The 22,651-nt window shown below is 38.6% G+C and overlaps 1 protein-coding gene across 2 annotated transcripts in view; it reads right to left on the reverse strand.

Annotated features, from left to right (window-relative positions):
• Positions 1–22,651, reverse strand: part of LOC122709383 (cytochrome P450 2C31-like) — a 138,125-nt gene that overhangs the window by 64,018 nt on the left and 51,456 nt on the right. The window contains exon 9 of one of the 2 annotated variants that reach the window (XM_043926703.1): positions 20,597–22,019. The exons of the other annotated variant lie outside the window; for it this stretch is intronic. Within the exon in view, the coding sequence (XP_043782638.1) occupies positions 21,838–22,019 (182 nt within the window). The 3' untranslated portion in view covers positions 20,597–21,837. Of the gene's footprint in view, positions 1–20,596; positions 22,020–22,651 lie in introns of those variants that run through there. 2 annotated transcript variants of the gene reach the window in all.

Genomic DNA, 22,651 nt, shown 5'->3' on the forward strand with positions numbered 1-22,651 from the left:
AGACGTCACTTTGCTGACAAAGAGCCGCATAGTCCAAGCTGCAGTTCTTCCAGTAATCACATACAGATGTGAGAGCTAGACATTAAAGAAGGCTGAGCACCAAAGAATTAATGCTTCAAAACTGCGATGCTGGAGAAGACTCTTGAGAGTTCCTTGGACAGCAAGGTGATCAAGCCAATCAATCCTGAAGGAAATCAACCCTGAATATTCATTGGAAGAACTAATGCTGAAGCTGAGGCTCCAATACTTTGGCCGCCAGAGCAAATAACGGACTCCTTGAAAAAGACCCTGATTCTGGGAAAGATGGAAGGCCAAAGGGGAAGAGGGCAGCAGAGGATGAGATAATTCTATAGCATCACCAACTCAATGGACGTGAATTTGAGCAAACTCTGGGAGACAGTGAAGAATGGGGAAGCCTGGTGTGCTACAGTCCATGGGGTTGCAAAGAGTGGACAGGACTTAGTGACTGAATAACAGGAATAATTTTGAGAAACAAAGAAAAATTGTCTTTTTTTGCAAGTATATGATCATTTATGTAGAAAATCAATGAAAGCTACATAGAAGAGTAGATTTTTGAATGATAATATTCTCTCTGTTCCTCCAGAGCAATCTCTTTACCTGAAAAACTTGTGACTTCCCTTTTTCTATGCAAAATTTCTGGGGTCTCATATGCCTAACCATTTTACTCTTCATAGAAGGAAGAAACCATAGAAATTGTTCAGCCGGGACAGATCTTAGAAATGTTCTAATAAAGTACCTTATATCTGTACTTTAAGAGCAATGTGATAATGGCTCAGAGAGGCAAAGACTTCCACACATAATCACACAGTGGGTTAATATCAGAACTTCCAGTTGAAAAGTCTTTGCTTCCTCAAATATGTTTTTTAATCATGTGAATCTGAAGAAATTGTAAATATAATATTGACCATAGCAAACACATACTATTAAATTTTAACTCTCTAGTAAATTAACATGAGAAAGCTGAAAGGTTATGAAAGTTTGTGATAACCTGTCTTACCCCAGATAGTAGGGACATCAAAGTTTAGAGAACAACAGTCTTTTACCTAAAATCCTCAATCAGAGCTCAAAAAGAAACTGGGATGTCAATACAAGACATACTCTCTTGCCCTTTGCTCTCGGTGATCCCCAAAATTCTAAATAAAGAATAAGTCAGAATATTTGAGAACAGAATCTAGTTTCTAGGTCCCTGACCAGAATTCTAATTTGTGAGTAGGTAGAGAATGGGCATTAGTTGAGGCTAAAAAAATCAAACCATCCCCCAAGGAAGCAACATTCAGTGTTGTGAGGGAATCTCCTAGGTAGAAAGAGGTCCCCTCACCAGGAGAGGGAGAGAAGTCGGAGCAACAGGCTTCTCCAGCCTTTGGGGTCATTGTACAAATGTCCTGCTTTGATTTCACGCTGCCCAGACTCACAAAGCTCAGATGTATAGAGATGTGAGGAATAAGAAGAAATGCAGGGGCTACTAACAGCAGCCACACAGTAGAAGTTATTGCAGTTCACAGGGACCTACTTAGGAAACAAACTCAGCAGATTTCACCACTGATTAAACAAAGATCTTACAAGCCACCTGGCATTTCCTGCAGATGACACCAGCTTTTGTGCCACAGGTATTCACATTTGCTGATGCAGTTACTGGAGCCCCTTCCCAGTCTGTCCCCAGACCCCCGCCAGAGTCCAAGAGCCACACCCAAAGCCAGCTCAGATTTCTGAGGCTGTGTGAGTGCAAGATGCAAGCCTAGACTCCTCTGGCTCATACTCACTGCTGGTCATACACTTGGACTAACTGCTCCAGCTGAGCATCTGCACACACCCAGCCTGAGCCCTGTGTGTGACCTCCACTGCAGTGCACATGTCTAGAGGGGAGTTTGCAGCTGTGGGAGAATTTGCCAACAGCCCGGACCCCTGCAACTGCCTATGAGCCCTTACTTGGCCTGATTCTTGCCACCTACACACTGTATATATGTCTGTACCTGGCTTCATACTGAACTGAACTGAACTGAACTGACCTGGCTTCTGCCCCAACACAAGACCTGTAGCTGACTCATACTGCTGAGTTTGTGTCCACCACTTTCTCTGGCCACCACCAATGCCTGTCCTGTTCCCTAGCCACTGAGCCTTTAGACACCACTGAAGATGCCTATTATCCTTGCAGCCACTGGGCGATCCCAGGAGTGTTCATCAAGGTCCAAGGTTTGTCAGTGTTGTGGTACCAGTGGCCTGAGCTAAAGAGACATCATGCCCCTTTCCTCAGACTCAGTGCTTCCACATGCTCCCATAACTCATACCTTGCAGCACTTGACCTAGAGTAACAGCATATGTCAGCATACTCCCACTCACAGGTGAAAATCTTCTCTTACTAAAGAAAGTCCTGAAATGCCTGGAAGAATAATGCCTGGAAGAGGTGTATGCTTTTTCAAATCTGTAGACCTATGTGGAAGGCTCCAGGGATCACTGAAGAATCAGGGGGAAATGACTCCACCAGAGGACTACAGGAAATCTCCAGTATCTGGCCCTAAAGGAATGGAGATCCAGGAGTTGCCCAACAAAGCAGTATAAACAATTGTTCTAAAGGTGCTCAGAGAGCTATAAGAGAACACAGATAAACAACTTAACAATATTGGGAGACAATAAAAGAACTAAATAGGAAGTTCAACAAAGAGATAGAAAATATAAAAAGAACCAAACATTGCTTATGAGTAAAATGACTGAACAATAGTTTCATCAGCAGACTGGACCAAGCAAAGAAAAGAAGCAGTGAGCCTGAAGACAGAAGATTGAAATTATATTTTCAGTTCAGTTCAGTCACTCAGTCATGTCCGTCTCTTTGAGACCCCATGAATCGCAGCACACCAGGCCTCCCTATCCATCACTAACTCCCAGAGCTTACTCAAACTCATGTCCATTGAGTCGGTGATGCCATCCAACCATCTCATCCTCTGTAGTCCCCTTCTCCTCCTGCTCCCAATCCCTGCCAGCATCAGGGTCTTTTCCAATGAGTCAACTCTTCGCATGAGGTGGCCAAAGTATTGGAGTTTCAGCTTCAGCATCAGTCCTTCCAATGGACACCCAGGACTGATCTCCTTTAGGATGGACTGGTTGAATTTCCTAGCAATCCAAGAGACTCTCAAGGGTCTTCTACAACACCGCAGTTCAAAAGCTTCAATTTTTCAGTGCTCGGCTTTCTTCACAGTCCAACTCTCACATATATACATGACCACTGGAAAAACCATAGCCTTGACTAGATGGACTTTTTTTGGCAAAGTAATGTCTCTGGTTTTTAATATGCTATCTAGGTTGGTCATAACTTTCCTTCCAAGGAGTAAGCGTCTTTTAATTTCATGGCTGCAATCACCATCTGCAGTGATCTTGGAGCACCCCAAAATAAAGTCTGACACTGCTTCCACTGTTTCCCCATCTATTTCTCATGAAGTGATGGGACCAGATGCCATGATCTTAGTTTTCCGAATGTAGAGCTTTAAGCCAACTTTTTCACTCTCCTCTTTCACTTTCATCAAGAGGCTTTTTAGTTCCTCTTCACTTTCTGCCATATATTTTCAGAAAAGTAAATTAATAAAACAATGAGAAGGAATGAAGAAAGGTTATGGAACTTATTGGACATCTTCAAGAGAAATAACATATGCACCATTGGAGTCCCAGAAGGAGAAAGATAGGCAAAAGGAGTGAAGGGCTTACTTAAAGAAATAATGGCTAACAGCTTCCCCAAACTTGGAGAGAGATTTGGCTATTCAAGTTCATGAAGCAAATAGATCACCCCAAAACCTCAATCCAAAACAATCTTCTCCAAAACATGTGTAATGAAACTATTTAAAATCAAAGATGAGAGAGTTTTAAAAACAACAAGAGAAAACATATTTCTCTTATAAAAGGGACCCAACCTTAAGGCTATTAGAATATTCCTTAACAGACACCTTGCCGGCCAGGAGATAATGGGATGATACATTCAAAGTTGTAACAACAACAACCCAAAAAAAACTGCCAATAAAGAATGTTTTACCCAGTAAGGTTATCCTCCAGAAGTGAAGGCAAGATTTTCCAGTAAAAATAAACACAAAAGTAAACAAGTGGGACATGATTAAACTTAAAAGCTTTTGCACAGGAAAGGAAACTATAAGCAAGGTGAAAAGACAACCCTCAGAATGGGAGAAAATAATAGCAAATGAAACAACTGACTAAGGATTAATTTCCAAAATATACAAGCAGCTCAGACAACTCAATACCAGAGAAACAACCCAATCAAAAAGTGGGGAAAAGACCTAAACAAATATTCTCCAAAGAAGACTTACAGGTGGCTAATAAACACATGAAAATATCCTAAACATCGCTCATTATTCAGTTCAGTTAAGTTCAGTCGCTCAATCGTGTTCGACTCTTTGCAACCCCATGAATCGCAGCACGCCAGGCCTCCCTGTCCATCGCCAACTCCCGGAGTTTACTCAAACTCATGTCCATCGAGTCGGCGATGCCATCCAGCCATCTCATCCTCTGTCTACCCCTTCTCCTCCTGCCCCAAATCCCTCCCAGCATCAGGGTCTTTTCCAATGAGTCAACTCTTTGCACAAGGTGGCCAAAGTATTGGAGTTTCAGCTTCAGCATCAGTCCTTCCAATGAATACCCATGCTCATTATTAGAGAAGTGCAAATCAAAACTACCATGAGATATCACCTCACACAGGTCAGAATGGCCATCATCAGAAAGTCTACAAACAATAAATGCTGGAGAAGGTGTGGAGAAAAGGGAATGCTCTTGTAATGCTGGTGGGAATGTAAATTGATACAGCCACTATGGAAGACGGTATGGAGATTCCTTAAAAAACTAGGAATCAAAGCACCATATGACACAGCAATCCCACTCCTAGGCATATACCCTGAGGAAACCAAAATTGAAAAAGACACATGTATCACACTGTTCGTTGCAGCACTATTTACAATAGCTAGAACATGGAAGTAACCTCGATGTCCATCAGCAGATGAATGGATGAAGAAGTTGTAGTACATACATACAATGAAATATTGCTCAGTCATAAAAAGGAATGCATTTGAGTCAGTTCTGATGAGGCGGATAAACCTAGAGCCTATTATACACAGTCAAGTAAGTCAGAAAGAAAAAGATAAATACTGTATACTAATGAATATATACAGAATCTAGAAAAATGATACTGAAGAATTTATTTGCAGGGCAGCAACAGAGAAACAGACAAAGAGAATAGACTTATGGACATGGGGAAAGGGAAGGAGAGAGTGACATGTATGGAGAGAATAACATGAAAACTTACAATACCATATGTAAACTAGATAGCCAATGTGAATTTGCTGTATGTCTCAGGAAACTCAAACAGGGGCTCTGTATCAACCTAGAGCTGTGGGATGGGGAGGGAGAAGGGAGGAAGGCTCAAAAGGGAGGGTAAATATGTGTACCTATGGCTGATTCATATTGGTTTGACAGAAAACAACAAATTCTGTAAAGAAATTATCCTTCAATTTAAAAAATTTATATTTAAAAAAAAAAGTGTAAAGAAACAAGGTCCTATTATATAGCAGAAGTAACTATATATTTAAAAAAAAGAATTTTCCAATAAAGTAAAGCTGGGGGAGTTTATCACCACTAAATATGTCTTACAAACAATTGTGAAAGCACAGCAGACAAACCATCAGCAAAAGAAAAAGACAATCTAATGAATAGGAAAAAATAATTGCAAATGATATGACCAATAAAGGGCTAATGTTTAAAATATATAAACAATTCATGCAACTCAGTATCAAAAGAAAAAACTCTGATTAAAAAGTGGACAGAAGACAGAATAGAGAGCTCAGAAATAAACTCATGCACTTATGGTCAGTTAAAGGAGGCAAGAATAAACAGTGGAAAAACACTTTCTTCAACAAGTGGTGCTGGGGAAAATGGACTGCTACATGGAAAACAATGAAATTAGAACATTTACTCACATAATATACAAAAATAAACTCAGGACTTCCCTGGTGGTCTTGTGACTCAGAATCGGCTTGCCAATGCAGGCAACATGGGTTCAATCCCTGCTCTGGGAAGATTCCACATGCCTTGGGGCAAATAAGCCCATGTGCCACAACTGCTGAGCCTGTGCTCTAAAGCCCATGCTCTGCAAAAAGAGAGGTCACCACAATAAGAAGCCCAAGCACTGCAGCTAGAGAATATGCCCAGCTCACCACAACTAGAGAAAGTCCACATGCAGCAACAAAGACCTAGCAGAGCCAAAAATTAATTAAATAATTTAATTAATAAATGTTTTAAAATAAAGCAAACTTGAATAGATTAAGACCTACAAGCAAGATTGGAGACCATAAAATTTCTATACAAAAAGATAGGCAGAACAGTTTGACACAAATCATAGCAATATTGCTTTTTTTTTTTTTTTCCAGTGGGTTTTGTCATACATTGATATGAATCAGCCATGGATTTACATGTATTCCCAATCCCGATCCCCCCTCCCACCTCCCTCTCCACCCGATTCCTCTGGGTCTTCCCAGTGCACCAGGCCCGAGCACTTATCTCATGCATCCAACCTGGGCTGGTGATCTGTTTCACCATAGATAGTATACATGCTGTTCTTTTGAAATATCCCACCCTCACATTCTCCCACAAAGTTCAAAAGTCTGTTCTGTATTTCTGTGTCTCTTTTTCTGTTTTGCATATAGGGTTATCGTTATCACCTTTCTAAATTCCATATATATATGTTAGTATGCTGTAAGGTTCTTTATCTTTCTGGCTTACTTCACTCTGTATAAGGGGCTCCAGTTTCATCCATCTCATTAGGACTGATTCAAATGAATTCTTTTTAACGGCTGAGTAATATTCCATGGTGTATATGTACCACAGCTTCCTTATCCATTCATCTGCTGATGGGCATCTAGGTTGCTTCCATGTCCTGGCTATTATAAACAGTGCTGCGATGAACATTGGGGTGCACGTGTCTCTTTCAGATCTGGTTTCCTCAGTGTGTATGCCCAGAAGTGGGATTGTTGGGTCATATGGCAGTTCTATTTCCAGTTTTTTAAGGAATCTCCACACTGTTTTCCATAGTGGCTGTACTAGTTTGCATTCCCACCAACAGTGTAAGAGGGTTCCCTTTTCTCCACACCCTCTCCAGCATTTATTGCTTGTAGACTTTTGGATAGCAGCCATCCTGACTGGCGTGTAATGGTACCTCATTGTGGTTTTGATTTGCATTTCTCTAATAATGAGTGATGTTGAGCACCTTTTCATGTGTTTGTTAGCCATCTGTATGTCTTCTTTGGAGAAATGTCTGTTTAGTTCTCTGGCTCATTTTTTGATTGGGTCATTTATTTTTCTGGAATTGAGCTGCAGGAGTTGCTTGTATATTTTTGAGATTAATCCTTTGTCTGTTGCTTCATTTGCTATTATTTTCTCCCAATCTGAGGGCTGTCTTTTCACCTTGCTTATAGTTTCCTTTGTTGTGCAAAGGCTTTTAAGTTTCATTAGGTCCCATTTGTTTATTTTTGCTTTTATTTCCAATATTCTGGGAGGTGGGTCATAGAGGATCTTGCTGTGATTTATGTCAAAGAGTGTTTTGCCTATGTTCTCCTCTAGGAGTTTTATAGTTTCTGGTCTTACATTTAGATCTTTAATCCATTTTGAGTTTATTTTTGTGTATGGTGTTAGAAAGTGTTCTAGTTTCATTCTTTTACAAGTGGTTGACCAGTTTTCCCAGCACCACTTGTTAAAGAGGTTGTCTTTTTTCCATTGTGTATCCTTGCCTCCTTTGTCAAAGATAAGGTGTCCATAGGTTCGTGGATTTATCTCTGGGCTTTCTATTCTGTTCCATTGATCTATATTTCTGTCTTTGTGCCAGTACCATACTGTCTTGATGACTGTGGCTTTGTAGTAGAGTCTGAAGTCAGGCAGGTTGATGCCTCCAGTTCCATTCTTCTTTCTCAAGATTACTTTGGCTATTCGAGGTTTTTTGTATTTCCATACAAATTGTGAAATTCTTTGGTCTAGTTCTGTGAAAAATACTGTTGGTAGCTTGATAGGGATTGCATTGAATCTATAGACTGCTTTGGGTAGAATAGCCATTTTGACAATATTGATTCTTCCAATCCATGAACACGGTATGTTTCTCCATCTGTTTGTGTCCTCTTTGATTTCTTTCATCAGTGTTTTATAGTTTTCTATGTATAGGTCTTTTGTTTCTTTAGGTAGATATACTCCTAAGTATTTTATTCTTTTTGTTGCAATGGTGAATGGTATTGTTTCCTTAATTTCTCTTTCTGTTTTTTCATTGTTAGTATATAGGAATGCAAGGGATTTCTGTGTGTTAATTTTATATCCTGCAACTTTACTATATTCATTGATTAGCTCTAGTAATTTTCTGGTAGAGCCTTTAGGGTTTTCTATATAGAGGATCATGTCATCTGCAAACAGTGAGAGTTTCACTTCTTCTTTTCCTATCTGGATTCCTTTTACTTCTTTTTCTGCTCTGATTGCTGTGGCCAAAACTTCCAACACTATGTTGAATAGTAGTGGTGAGAGTGGGCATCCTTGTCTTGTTCCTGATTTCAGGGGAAATGCCTTCAATTTTTCACCATTGAGGGTGATGCTTGCTGTGGGTTTGTCATATATAGCTTTTATTATGTTGAGGTATGTTCCTTCTATTCCTGCTTTTTGGAGAGTTTTAATCATAAATGAGTGTTGAATTTTGTCAAAGGCTTTCTCTGCATCTATTGAGATAATCATATGGTTTTTATCTTTCAATTTGTTAATGTGGTGTATTACATTGATTGATTTGTGGATATTAAAGAATCCTTGCATTCCTGGGATAAAGCCCACTTGGTCATGGTGTATGATTTTTTTAATATGTTGTTGGATTCTGTTTGCTAGAATTTTGTTAAGGATTTTTGCATCTATGTTCATCAGTGATATTGGCCTGTAGTTTTCTTTTTTTGTGGCATCTTTGTCTGGTTTTGGAATTAGGGTGATGGTGGCCTCATAGAATGAGTTTGGAAGTTTACCTTCATCTGCAATTTTCTGGAAGAGTTTGAGTAAGATAGGTGTTAGCTCTTCTCTAAATTTTTGGTAGAATTCAGCTGTGAAGCCATCTGCTCCTGGGCTTTTGTTTGCTGGAAGATTTTTGATTACAGTTTCGATTTCCTTGCTTGTGATGGGTCTGTTAAGATCTTCTATTTCTTCCTGGTTCAGTTTTGGAAAGTTATACCTTTCTAAGAATTTGTCCATTTCATCCAAGTTGTCCATTTTATTGGCATAGAGCTGCTGGTAGTAGTCTCTTATGATCCTTTGTATTTCAGTGTTGTCTGTTGTGATCTCTCCATTTTCATTTCTAATTTTGTTAATTTGGTTTTTCTCTCTTTGTTTCTTAATGAGTCTTGCTAATGGTTTGTCAATTTTGTTTATTTTTTCAAAAAACCAGCTTTTAGCTTTGTTGATTTTTGCTATGGTCTCTTTAGTTTCTTTTGCATTTATTTCTGCCCTGAATTTTAAGATTTATTTCCTTCTGCTAACTCTGGGGTTCTTCATTTCTTCCTTCTCTAATTGCTTTAGGTGTAGAGTTAGGTTATTTATTTGGTTTTTTTCTTGTTTCTTGATGTAAGCCTGTAATGCTATGAACCTTCCCCTTAGCACTGCTTTTACAGTGTCCCATAGGTTTTGGGTTGTTGTGTTTTCATTTTCATTCATTTCTATACATAGTTTGATTTCTTTTTTGATTTCTTCTATGATTTGTTGGTTATTCAGAAGCGTGTTATTTAGCCTCCATATGTTTGAAGTTTTAACAATTTTTTTCCTGTAATTGAGATCTAATCTTACTGCACTGTGGTCAGAAAAGATGACTGGAATGATTTCAATTTTTTTGAATTTTCCAAGACCAGATTTATGGCCCAGGATGTGATCTATTCTGGAGAAGGTTCCGTGTGCACTTGAGAAAAAGGTGAAGTTGATTGTTTTGGGGTGAAATGTCCTATAGATATCAATTAGGTCTAGCTGGTCCATTGTGTCATTTAAGGTTTGTGTTTCCTTGTTAATTTTCTGTTTAGTTGATCTATCCATAGTTGTGAGTGGGGTAGTAAAGTCTCCCACTATTATTGTGTTACTATTAATTTCCTCTTTCATACTCGTTAGCTTTTGCCGTACATATTGCGGTGCTCCTATGTTGGGTGCATATATATTTCTAATTGTTATATCTTCTTCTTGGATTGATCCTTTGATCATTATGTAGTGTCCTTCTTTGTCTCTTTTCACATCCTTTATTTGAAAGTCTATTTTATCTGATACGAGTGTTGCGACTCCTGCTTTCTTTTGGTCTCCATTTGCATGAAATATTTTTTTCCACCCTTCACTTTTAGTCTGTATGTGTCTCTTGTTTTGAGGTGGGTCTCTTGTAGACAGCATATATAGGGGTCTTGTTTTTGTATCCATTCAGCCAATCTTTGTCTTTTGGTTGGGGCATTCAACCCATTTACATTTAGGGTAATTATTGATAGGTGTGGTCCCGTTGCCATTTACTTTGTTGTTTTGGGTTCACGTTTATACAACCTTTCTGCATTTCCTGTCTAGAGAAGATCCTTTAGCATTTGTTGAAGAGCTGGTTTGGTGGTGCTGAATTCTCTCAGCTTTTGCTTATCTGTAAAGCTTTTGAATTCTCCTTCATATCTGAATGAGATCCTTGCTGGGTACAGTAATCTAGGTTGTAGGTTATTCTCTTTCATTACTTTCAGTACGTCCTGCCATTCCCTTCTGGCCTGGAGGGTTTCTATTGATAGGTCAGCTGTTATCCTTATGGGAATCCCTTTGTGTGTTATTTGTTGTTTCTCCCTTGCTGCTTTTAATATTTGTTCTTTGTGTTTGATCTTTGTTAGTTTGATTAATATGTGTCTTGGGGTGTTTCGCCTTGGGTTTATCCTGTTTGGGACTCTCTGGGTTTCTTGGACTTGGGTGGCTATTTCCTTCCCCATTTTAGGGAAGTTTTCAGCTATTATCTCCTCGAGTATTTTCTCATGGCCTTTCTTTTTGTCTTCTTCTTCTGGAACTCCTATGATTCGAATGTTGGGGCGTTTCACAGTGTCCCAGAGGTCCCTGAGGTTGTCCTCATTTCTTTTGATCCTTTTTTCTTTTTTCCTCTCTGCTTCATTTATTTCCACCATTTTATCTTCTACCTCACTTATCCTATCTTCTGCCTCCGTTATTCTACTCTTGGTTCCCTCCAAAGTGTTTTTGATCTCATTCATTGCATTATTCATTTTTAATTGACTCTTTTTTATTTCTTCTAGGTCTTTATTAAACAGTTCTTGAATCTTTTCAATCTTTGTTTCCAGGCTATTTATCTGTAACTCCATTTTGTTTTCAAGATTTTGGATCATTTTTATTATCATTATTCTAAATTCTTTTTCAGGTAGATTCCCTATCTCCTCCTCTTTTGTTTGACTTGGTGGGCATTTTTCATGTTCCTTTACCTGTTGGGTATTTCTCTGCCTTTTCATCTTGTTTAGATTGCTGTGTCTGGAGTGGGCTTTCTCTATTCTGGAGGTCTGTGGTTCCTTTTTATTGTGGAGGATTAACCCAGTGGGTGGGGTTAGACGATTGGCTTGTCAAGATTTCCTGGTTAGGGGAGCTTGCGTCAGTGTTCTGGTGCGTGGAACTTGATTTCTTCTCTTTGGAGAGCAATGGAGTGCCCATCAATGAGTTTTGAGATGGGTCTATGTGTTAGGTGTGTCCTTGGGCAGCCTGTATGTTGATGTTCAGGGCTATGTTCCTGCGTTGCTGGAGAATTTGCGTGGTATGTCTTGCTCTAAAACTTATTGGCTCTTGGGTGGTGGTTGGTTTCAGTGTAGGTATGGAGGCTTTTGGACGGTCACTTATTACTTAAAGTTCCATGTAGTCAGGAGTTTTCTGGTGTTCTCAGGTTTTGGGCTTAAGTCTCCTGCCTCTGGATTTCAGTTTTATTCTTCCTGTAGTCTCAGGACTTCTCCAACTATACAGCCCTGATAAGAAAACTTCTAGGTTAATGGCTAAAAGATTCTCCCCCGTTAGGGACACCCAGAGAGGTTCACAGAGTTCCATGAAGAAGAGGAGAGGGAGGAGGGAGATAGAGATGAACAGGAGGAGAAAAAGGGGGACTCAAGAGGAGAGAGACAGATCTACGCAGCTGTCTGTTCCCAGAGGGTTCTCCGTAGCCCAGTCACCTACAAGGATTCACACAATTGGATTGGGAAGAGAAGGGGAAAGGAGGAAATAGAGGTGTTCTGAGGTAGAAAACAGAGAGTCAAGATTGGGAGAGAATAATCTTCGGTTTAAAAATAGGGCTTCTCTTCTTTTTTTTTTTTTTTTGTAAGGTTATAGTGTATTGAAAATGAAAATTAAGGAGTAGTAGAGGAGTACTAGAGGACTTTAAAAGAAATAAGAAAAAAAGAAAAATAGAAAATAGAAGAGAAAAAGGAAAGAAAAAAAAGAAAGAAAAAGAAAAAAAAAAAAAAGAAAAAAAAATTTTTTTTTCCCCCTAATTAAAAAATCGTAAAAGTCTGTGGAAATGAAAGTTAAGGAGTAATGGGGGAGTAATAGGGGATTTTAAAGGAAAATAAAAGAGAAGAAAGAAAAAAGAAAAAAATAAAAAAAATTTAAAAGAGAAAAAAGTAAAATTATATCTAGGAGTTTCTCTGGAGCTGTTGCGGTCAGTGTGGGTTCGGCTCAGTTTCAGATAGCTCCTTGTTCCAGCTTACGCTTCTCGATATCTACAGGCCCCTCCGGTGTAGTCAGCGTTTCCTAGAGGGATTTTAATCTGTTGCACCGGTCCCTTCTGAAGCGGTTCCCTTTGTTTATTTGGCTTCTGTTTGCCGGTCTCTTCAGAGCCTCATCTCCGCCCTGACACAGGCGGGCGGAGGTGGACTCTTACTCAGGTAGCTAGTTCCGTCGCTCTGCGGGGCAGGGAGGGGCTTGCGCTGTGGGGACAGGCTTGCGCCGCGGGGATGGGCCGGGGCTGCGGGGAGGGGCTGACGCTGCTTTCTCCGTCTGTGCTGCTCAGGCTCCCGGCTGTTCTATATGGAGCGCGCCCCGCGCTGCGCGAGGTTCCAGCCCTCGGGTGTTCCCCAAAAGCGCGGAAGGAAAAGCTGCGCCTGCTCTCTGTGCCTTCCCCGTCAGAGCAGTCCAGGCAGCCAAGGGCTTGGTGGGCGCACTCTACCCAGGTGTGGCGCTCCCCCTCCCTTCCGCGGACCCAGACTCAGTTTCCGCTGGCGCCAGTCGGCCGCGCGCCTTCCGCCCTCCGCGTCCCCAGCCCCAGTCCCCGCCCGCGCCGGTCGGGTGCCTGCGGCCTGTGTCTCGCCGCGACCTTCCCCTCCCCCCTGCCTCCTGCCTCCGGCGGGGCTGGGCCGGTCCGCAGCCTGCAAGCTCCTCTCTGGACCCTCTCGGTCTCTTTGTTCTGCAAACGGCTGGCAGTGTGTTCGGGCCGGTTAATTTACTCTCTCTCTTTTGGTCTCCCACAGTTCAAGTTGGAAACTCACAGAAGCTCCCTCCGATTGTCCTCAGGGCACTCGGGCCTGGACCCTACCCCAAGCAATGCCGCCTAAGAGCTCCCGGGACGGATCTCCATCCTTAGCTCTTTTGTCTCACTTTTTATCTTTTATATTTTGTCCTACCTCCTTTCGAAGACAATGGGCTGCTTTTCTGGGCGCCTGATGACCTCAGCTAGCGATCCGAAGTTGTTTTGCGAAGTTTGCTCTGCGTTCAGTTATTCTTTCGATGAATTTGTAGGAGAGAAAGTGGTCTCCCCGTCCTACTCCTCCGCCATCTTGGCTCCTCCTCCCCGCAATATTGCTTTTTATTTGTCTCCTAACACAAAGGGAACAAGAGCAAAAATAAATAAACAGGACCTGGTTAACCTTAAAAGCTATTCAACAGCAAAAGAAACCATCAACAAAATAAAAAGATAATCTACAAACTGGAAGAAAGTATTTGCAAATGATATGGCCAACAAGTGGTTAATATCAAAAATATATAAACAATTTATAAAACTTAATATAAAAAACCCAATCAAATCAAAAAGTGGACAGAAGATCTGAACAGACATTATTCCAAAGACACACTAAAGGTTAACAAGAACATGAAAAGATGCTCAACATTGTTGATTATTAGAGAAATGAAAATCAAAACAATGAGACATCTCATACCTGTCAGATGGCTATCATCAAAAATACCACAAATAACAAATGTTGGAGCAGATGTGAAGAGGTGGAAATGTAAATTGGTGCAACCACTAAGAAAAATATCAATAGTATGGAGGTTCCACACAAAGCTAAAATAGAATCAGCAATTCCACTCTTGGGTATTGTTTTGTTGTTCAGTCACTAAGTTGTGTCTGATTCTTTGCAACCCCATGAACTGCAGCATGCCAGCCTTCTCACTCCCTATCTCCTAGAGTTTGCTCAACTTCAGGTCCATTGAGACAGTGATGCCATCCAACCATCTCATCCTCTGTTGCCCCCTTCTCCTTTTGCCTTCAATCTTTCCCAGCATTAGGATCTTTTTTCAAGGAGTCTGGTCTTCGCATCAGGTGGCCAAAGTGCTGGAACTTCAGCTTCAGCATCAGTCCTATCAATGAATATTCAGGGTTGATTTCCTTTGGAATTGACTGGTTTGATCTCCTTGCAGTCCAAAGGACTCTCAACAGTGTTCTCCAGCACCACAGTTCCAAAGCAGCAATTCTTTGGTTCTCAGCCTTCTTTATGGTCCAATTCTCACATGCATACACACATGGCTACTAAAAAAAATCATAGCTTTGACTATATGGACCTTTGTTGGCAAAGTGATAGCTCTGCTTTTTAGTATGCTGTCTAGGTTTGTCACAACTTTTCTTCTAAAGAGCAAATGTCTTAATTTCATGACTGCATTCACCATCTGCAGTGATTTTGGAGCCCAGGAAAGTATAATCTGTCACTGTGTCCACTTTTCCCCCATGTATTTGCTGTGAAGTGATGGGACCCAATGCCATGATCTTAGTTTTTTGAATGTTGAGTTTGGGGCCAGCTTTTTCACTCTCCTCTTTCACCCTTATCAACAGGCTCTTTAGTTTCTTTTCACTTTCTGCCATTAAAGTGGTATCATCTCCATGTCTGAGGTTGTTGATATTTCTCCCAGCAATCTTGGGCATATCTTGGGTATATATCAGAATAAATGAAAATCTGAATTTGAAAAGATACATGCACCCCAATATTCCTAGCATCACTATTTACAATAATGAAGATATGAAAGCAAACTAAGTGTCAGTCAACATATGAATGAATAAAGAAGATGTAGTATATGCATATAATGGAATATTGCCCAGTCATAAAAAGAATGAAATTCTCCCAATTACAGAAACATGGATCGACATTAAGTCAGACAAACAAAGACAAATACTATATCATACCATTATATGTGGAAACTAAAAAATAATACAAACAAATATGTGTGTACAACATAAGGAGACCTACAGATATATATACCAAGCTAGTGGTTACCAAAGGAAAGAGACAAGGGGAAAGGTCAATCCAGGGCGTGAGGTTAAGAGATACAAACTACTATCTATAAAATAGATAAGCAACAAAAATATACTGCATAGCACAGGGAATTATAGCCACTACCCTGTTACAACTTTTAAGGGGGTATACTCTACAAAATACTAAATCATTATGCTGTACATATGAAAAATATATTATAAACCAACTATGCTTAAATGTGTAAATAAATTTAAAATTTTTTCATATATCCATAAAAAATAGAGAAAGAAAGAAAAAGAACTCATACAACTCAATTTAAAAAAATACTCAGTTTTTAAAATGGGCAGACGTTCTTATATGTGGAATCTAAAAAGAAATGATATGAATGAACTTACTTACAAAAGACTCACAGAGAAGGAACTTATGGTGGCCAGGGGAAAGGGATAGCTAGAGAGTTTGGGATGGACATGTACACACTTCTATATTTAAGATGGATAACCAACAAGGACCTACTGTATAGCATATGGAACTCTGAGGGGTATTTAAGGGAGAGTGGATACATGTATATGTATGGCTGAGACCCTTCACTGGTCACCTGAAACTTTCACAACATTGTTAATCAGCTATAACCCAATACAAAATTAAAAAGTTTTTTAAAAATAGGCAGATGATCTGAACAGACATTTTTCCAAAGAAAGTTTCCAAATGGCTAACAGGTTTGTTAAAAGATTCTCCACATCCCTAGTCACCAGGGAAATGCAATAAAAAACCACAGATAGACATCACCTCATACATGCTTTAATGTCTATGATAATTATGGAATAATTGTGGTAATTATTCACAATGTATTCATATATAAAACCATTACATTGCACCTTAGATATGCTCTTTTCTGCCTTGTATTCTCGCATTCTTTCTCTTTTCATCTCCATAATTTTTCATCATACTTGCTACTTTCAGATAATTCCAATGCTTAGATTTAACAGGTTTTTCTTTCTATTGTCTACTTTTTATCCTCATACTTTTGTGTGCATCTTGTTTTTTACGTCTATTTTATTTTTTCCCTTGATAAAATATTAACACAAAATACCTGCAGTAAAGTGTATTAACCTTAAGTGTACACTTTCTACATATATGTACACCTTCCTAAGCACCATTTACATCAAAATCTAGAACATGTTCTTATACCACAGGAGGCTCTCTCACTTCCTATTCCAGTCTATTTACCCCAGACAATAAACCCTTATTCTGACTTCTCTCAATGAAGGTTAGTTCTGCCTATGCTAGAAAAGAACAGAAACAGAATCTTACAGAATGTACTTTTTGGTGTCTGGACTCTTTCGTTCAACCTCATCTTGGACATTCTTCCGTGTTTCCACAAGTTGCAGAGGATTGTCTTTTTTCATTGATGGCAGTATCCTATTCCATGAATGTGATGTGATACATTTACCCACTGTTATGCTAATAGACATTGAGTTGATTCCAGTTTGGAGCTACTAAAAAGAAAGCTATTGTGAACACTTTTTTTCCATGTGTGATCTTAGATACACGCTGACATTTTTCAAGGATATACAGCTTAATGTCCTCAGGCTCCAGGACCAGGCAGATGCCTAGCTTTAGAACATATGGTAAACATTTCAAGGTTTTGGAACAGTTTATCCTCCCACCAAAATATATGGCAGGTCTAGTAGTACCACTTCCTCATGAACACTTGGAATTTTCAGGACTTTTAAAAAATTCTGGTAAGTACATACTAGTAATCCATTGTGATTTTAATTTTTATTTCCCACATAACTAAAAATGTTGAGTACCTTTTTTCATATTTATTGACCACATGGATATTCTTTTCTGTGAAGAATTTGTTCACACATTTTGCCCATCTAACAAAATATCTGAATGGAAGTCTTTCCTTTTACTGATGTAATCTGAATGTAAGTCCTTCATTGGATTTATTCAGTGTAAATATTTCTCCCAGACTCTGGCTAGCTTTTTGATGATATTAAATGATATCTTTTGATGAATAGGAGTTTTAAAGTTAAGTTAAATAAAGACCAATTTGTTGATCTCTTATAATTAGTGCTTTTTTTTCTGTTTTGTTAAAACTTTGTCAAGCTCAAAGTCATAATGACTTTCTCTTATGTTTCACAGCAGAGGCTTTATAGTTCTATTTTTCATACTTTTGTCCATGATCCACCTCAAACAAGTGTTTGCAAGCAACTCGTAAGGAACAAGTTGATTTTTTCCAATATCCATTTCATCTAGCATTAAGATTATTCTTTCCAGCTAAATTAAGTGGCACCATCACATGGTCATATAAGTGTGAGTTTATTTCTAAAGTTTTTTCTATTCTAATGCATTTCAAGTTGTTATTCTTGTGCCAATACCATATTGTCCTAATTATTATAGCTTTAAACTAAGTCCTCATATCGGGTGTAAGTCTTCAACCTTTATTCTTCTTTCTTTCTTGATTATATTAGCTTCTTTGTATTTCCACACAAATTTTAGATCAATTGATCAATTCAGGAGATCTGATATTTACTGAGAATTCATTGAATCTCTACTTTGACAGAATTGACACTTAAACAATACTGATTTTCTAAATTTATGAACAGGGTATAACTCTATATTTGGGTATAATTTCTCCCAGCAACGTTGTGAAATTTGAAGTGTTGAAGTGTTTCACGTGATTCATTAGGTTCAGCCCTAGATATTAGCAGGGAGCAGTTAGCTTATTTTAAATGGTTCTTCATCAATATCATTATTTAATTATTTGATCTTAGTACAAAGCAGTACAATTCCTTTTTTTCAATTCATTTCTTTATTAACCTTGTAGCCAGTTCTCAAAGCCATTCTACTTTGCCATCAGCAGTGTACTTCTATTACACTCTCAAATGTAACATTCTCGAGATCTAAGGAGGACATGCTTAACAGTTTGCTTTGTTTATTTTTGTTTAGCAGCTCCTTGGAACTCACATAAAGTTTCTATTGATGGCCACTAAAGACCACTCAATTAGCTTAGTGCACATCTAATAATTGGACAGATATTTCCTTAGTAGTTTTAGGAACAAAACCAGCACCTGCTGTTTGCAAGACACTTTATATATATGTTGGAGCATGCCTTCAACATGCATCCAGACACTTTATAGTTCTGCTGTATCCTTCACTTCCTTCTTGCACAGAACCTCTGGGTTTGCCAGAGGTGAGAGTTTAGGATCTTCTCCAGTCTTTTCAGAACATTTGTAGATTTCTAATGTCTCAGGGAGTTGGACATGACTGAAGTGACTCAGAAGAAGAAGAAGAATGTCTCAGGAGGGCTTCCCAGGTGTTGTTAGTGGTAAAGAACCTGCCTGCCAAGGCAGGAGACATAAGAGATGAAGGTTCAATCCCTAGATCAGAAAGATCCCCTGGAGGAGGGCATGGCAATCCAATCTAGTATTCTTGCCTGGAGAATCCCATAGATAGAAGATCCTGGCTGGTTATAGTCCTTAGGGTTGTACAGAGTCAGACACAACTGAAGTGACTTGGCATGCACCCACACAAAGTGTCTCAGGAATTCATCAGGTTTTCAAAGCCTTCCTTCCACGAATATCTAATTCCTCAACTTTTCCTTTTAAGCTCTTTTGTTAGTGTACTGATTTCTATAGTTTCAGGCATCTACAATATTCAAAAATTGCCCCTGATTGTTTTCAACAAATGTGTCTGTGGAAAGGCTGTTCATACTGGGAAAGCTCTGAGTCAGATCAATCCTGAATGTAGTCTTCCACAGGGACCACAGGCAGGTCAAATAATAATGATTCTCTGGGAACAGGGTTTTGAAGGAGTTCCAGCTCAACTCACTGCTTCCTCTTTGTGGGTAACATATTGTTGATGCTTTTCACCATGATTATAGTCTATAGCATTTCAAGGCTACCTCAAAGCTGGGAAGATAGAAGGGAATGAGGCAAAACATGACAAAACTCACTCTTATTATTGAGGTTTATCCATTTTCTTGAAGAAACACTTTGCAGATTGATGCACGTCTTGGCTAATGGCCAAAGATCTGAAGAAGCAGACCTGATAATTTTTAATTGTGCTTTCATTGTTTATATCAGAGAATTATTAGAAGTCATTACTCCATACCACATTTGCTGACATCTTTCAGTCTAATTTTGAAAGGAAGTAATAAAAAGTGGATACTCTTACTTTTTTCAAACTTACGGGATATGGGTTCAATACTTCACCATTAATGAAAATAGTTTCTAGGATTTTGGAGACATCTTTTTTCAGAATTTTTCTCAATTTACAGAGAATGTTTATCATGAAAAAATCTTGACCATTATCAAACTTTTTACATTTACTGAGAAGGTCACTTGTTCTATCAGCTAGGTTAGTGTTTATGCTACACATTGTACATCAAATATGCAATGATAATCTGAGGCTCTGGGTGACATTAGTTTTCTCCAGCAGAAAGTATGTTCCAGCAAGCAGAAAATGTTTAGGGGTGAATCAATGTAATTAAAGCAATGTTTAAAATTACTTAAAGATGAACTCTAGTCTTATAACTACTGTTCAACTTCAGGTTTATTCTTAAGGCTTATTTGCAGATCTTCATAACCTTCAGGCTTCAGCTGAAGTTGGAACATTTACTTGATCCTTCTTACTTGGCAAGCTCTAGACTCCATTTTTTTTCCTACAAGCCCTCAGAACCTTCAAAATTTTTTATGGTTTCTAAAGCTCCTACATGACATTTTATAGTCAGGCCTTCAGACTCTCAGCTCCTGATTTCAAATCAACAATCACTTCAAAGGTAAAAGCACATCAAATAACAGGCTTCCTAATATGGATTTCCCAAACCCTCTGCTTTCTTGTCCCCAGAAATCCTCACAATTTTGAACACTCTTCCCTGCTGACAGATATATATGTACATAGGCATGTGTTTGTGTGCGTGTGTCTGTGATGAGCCAGGCAGAGGAAGAAAAATACAGACATAAATATAGGTTATATCAAGTTTCTGGTCGTTGTAATTATATATTATTTGTAGGTGATAAAATTTCCTACTTGAAAAATCCATGAAAGCTAACTAAAGTTACTAAATCTACCAAAGAATTCAGTTCTCAACATATAAAAGGGTTTGGTCAAATAGTCTTTCTATTTCAGTCATGACAGAAAAGTGAAGAGATACATACTTTTTAGGGCATTATTCTTCAGTATTCATGAAAAACAAAAATGCACATTTATGTGCAGACACTTCACTTCTAGCAAACTATCCTTAAGACGTAGTACAGGAATAATAAAAGATATATGCAGATAGGAGCATTTCTATATTTTTTATGTATCTATATATACACATATATGTATGTATATATAGAAAATATATATTTTTTCTATATATATATTTCTATATTAACAAAAGTTCAAAATTGATCTAAATATCCTTGAACGCTAAGATAATTTTTAAGATTATTACAGGCATGAAATATGGTATTATGAGATACATTTATTTATATAGATTGTGAAAGCATCTGTTGCTATTATCTAATGTCACCAAGAAGTCAGAGATATATAATAAATAATACGTACATACGCATATACCCACAGAAACACACATGCATATTTCTATGTGTGTTCAACCACAACCATAAATACATATTCTTTTCCTTCTTTTTTGCTTTAATATGTCTGTATATCTGTAATTGGGTCTATGTGTGGGTCTGTGTTTAATAACTAGGGGAAAAGAGAAAGGACAGCCTTGAAAATAACCAGCAAATGTAATTTTCATCTCATGTTATCCACTCTAGCTGGAGCAATCTTCTTCTAGTTTCTTCCTGCCTGTATGTATGTATGTGTCTGTGTGTGTGTATATATATATACACACATATATAAAAACATATACATCACACATATAATTACACTTTAATGAACATTGAGAAAAACAGAAATTATACATGCCAAACTGTCAAGAGATTACTCCCCTGAAGAGATAGTAGCAGTAAGAGATGAGTACATTATACATATGTATTTTTTAACACATGTGATAATTTACCACTCTAATTTTTAAAAAATCAAAATATGACATTTACAGGTACCTTTCCACTGTAGATGAGATACAGCTTAAGATCTCAGGATAGAATTACAAAAAACATTTTATTGGAGACAAACAGTGGGCTGTATTTCATGAAGCAAAACTTGAACTGAATCTTAAAGAAAATCAGAAGAGACAGGTCTCAGGAATGTCACTCCTGACATTAGGGAGAGGTGGATCATAGCTAACAGAACGGGCAAAGATCATCAGCTTGTGTAGATAGAGCGGGAGAGGCTTGTCTGTGATCTGGCAGCGGCCCTTTCTTCAGACTGGAATGAAACAGACCTTGTAGAAGTGTGGTATAGAGCCTGACCCTTTCAGAAGTGGTGTAGTGTCAATGTTCTTCGGATCAACCAGAGGTTTCAAGGTAAAATGCTGTAAAATGCTGACAAGGAGTAAAAACAGCTCCATGCGGGCCAAGCCTTTTCCAACACAAACTCTTTTTCCTAAAAAAGACACATAAATGAAATATTCATATAATTTTCATTTGTCCTAGTGCACAGGGAGGTGTAGATAAATAGGAAATGAAAGAATAGAGTAAATAAATAAATAAACTAAGGAAAGACCAAATAACCAATGGCTTCTCCTATTTATACCAAAATCTGGTCTGCTCATTCCCTCAGAACATATTTCTGTGTACATTCTATTCATATATTTTTAAAAATCTATTCTGTACACCCACGTTGGAATTGCTTTCCTGAGGGTGGCCAGTGACATTTTTCTACACTAACACACACACACAGATATGCACACACACACAAACATATACACACACAAAGACATATACACACACACACTCATCCCAATTGGCATGAGGCACACAATACGTTTTCCATCTACCTCCAACCCAAGTCTCAACAACAGGTTTATTTCTCCTCATCTGAGTCCTAAAAAAATCTTGACCTTGCCATGTCCCTGTATTAACACTATTTTAAGAGTTTACCCATATCAGGTATAAAAAGAAATGTCACAATCTAGACACAAGTATTACTACATGCTCACCAAGCCCCAGACACATAAGCTATTTCAAGTGTCAGGAATTTCCAGTCATTCCTCCAACTGAAATACTCATCCCCTC

The sequence above is a fragment of the Cervus elaphus genome, chromosome 15 (assembly GCF_910594005.1).
Source record: "Cervus elaphus chromosome 15, mCerEla1.1, whole genome shotgun sequence".
In the NCBI taxonomy this organism is placed as follows: Eukaryota; Metazoa; Chordata; class Mammalia; order Artiodactyla; family Cervidae; genus Cervus; species Cervus elaphus.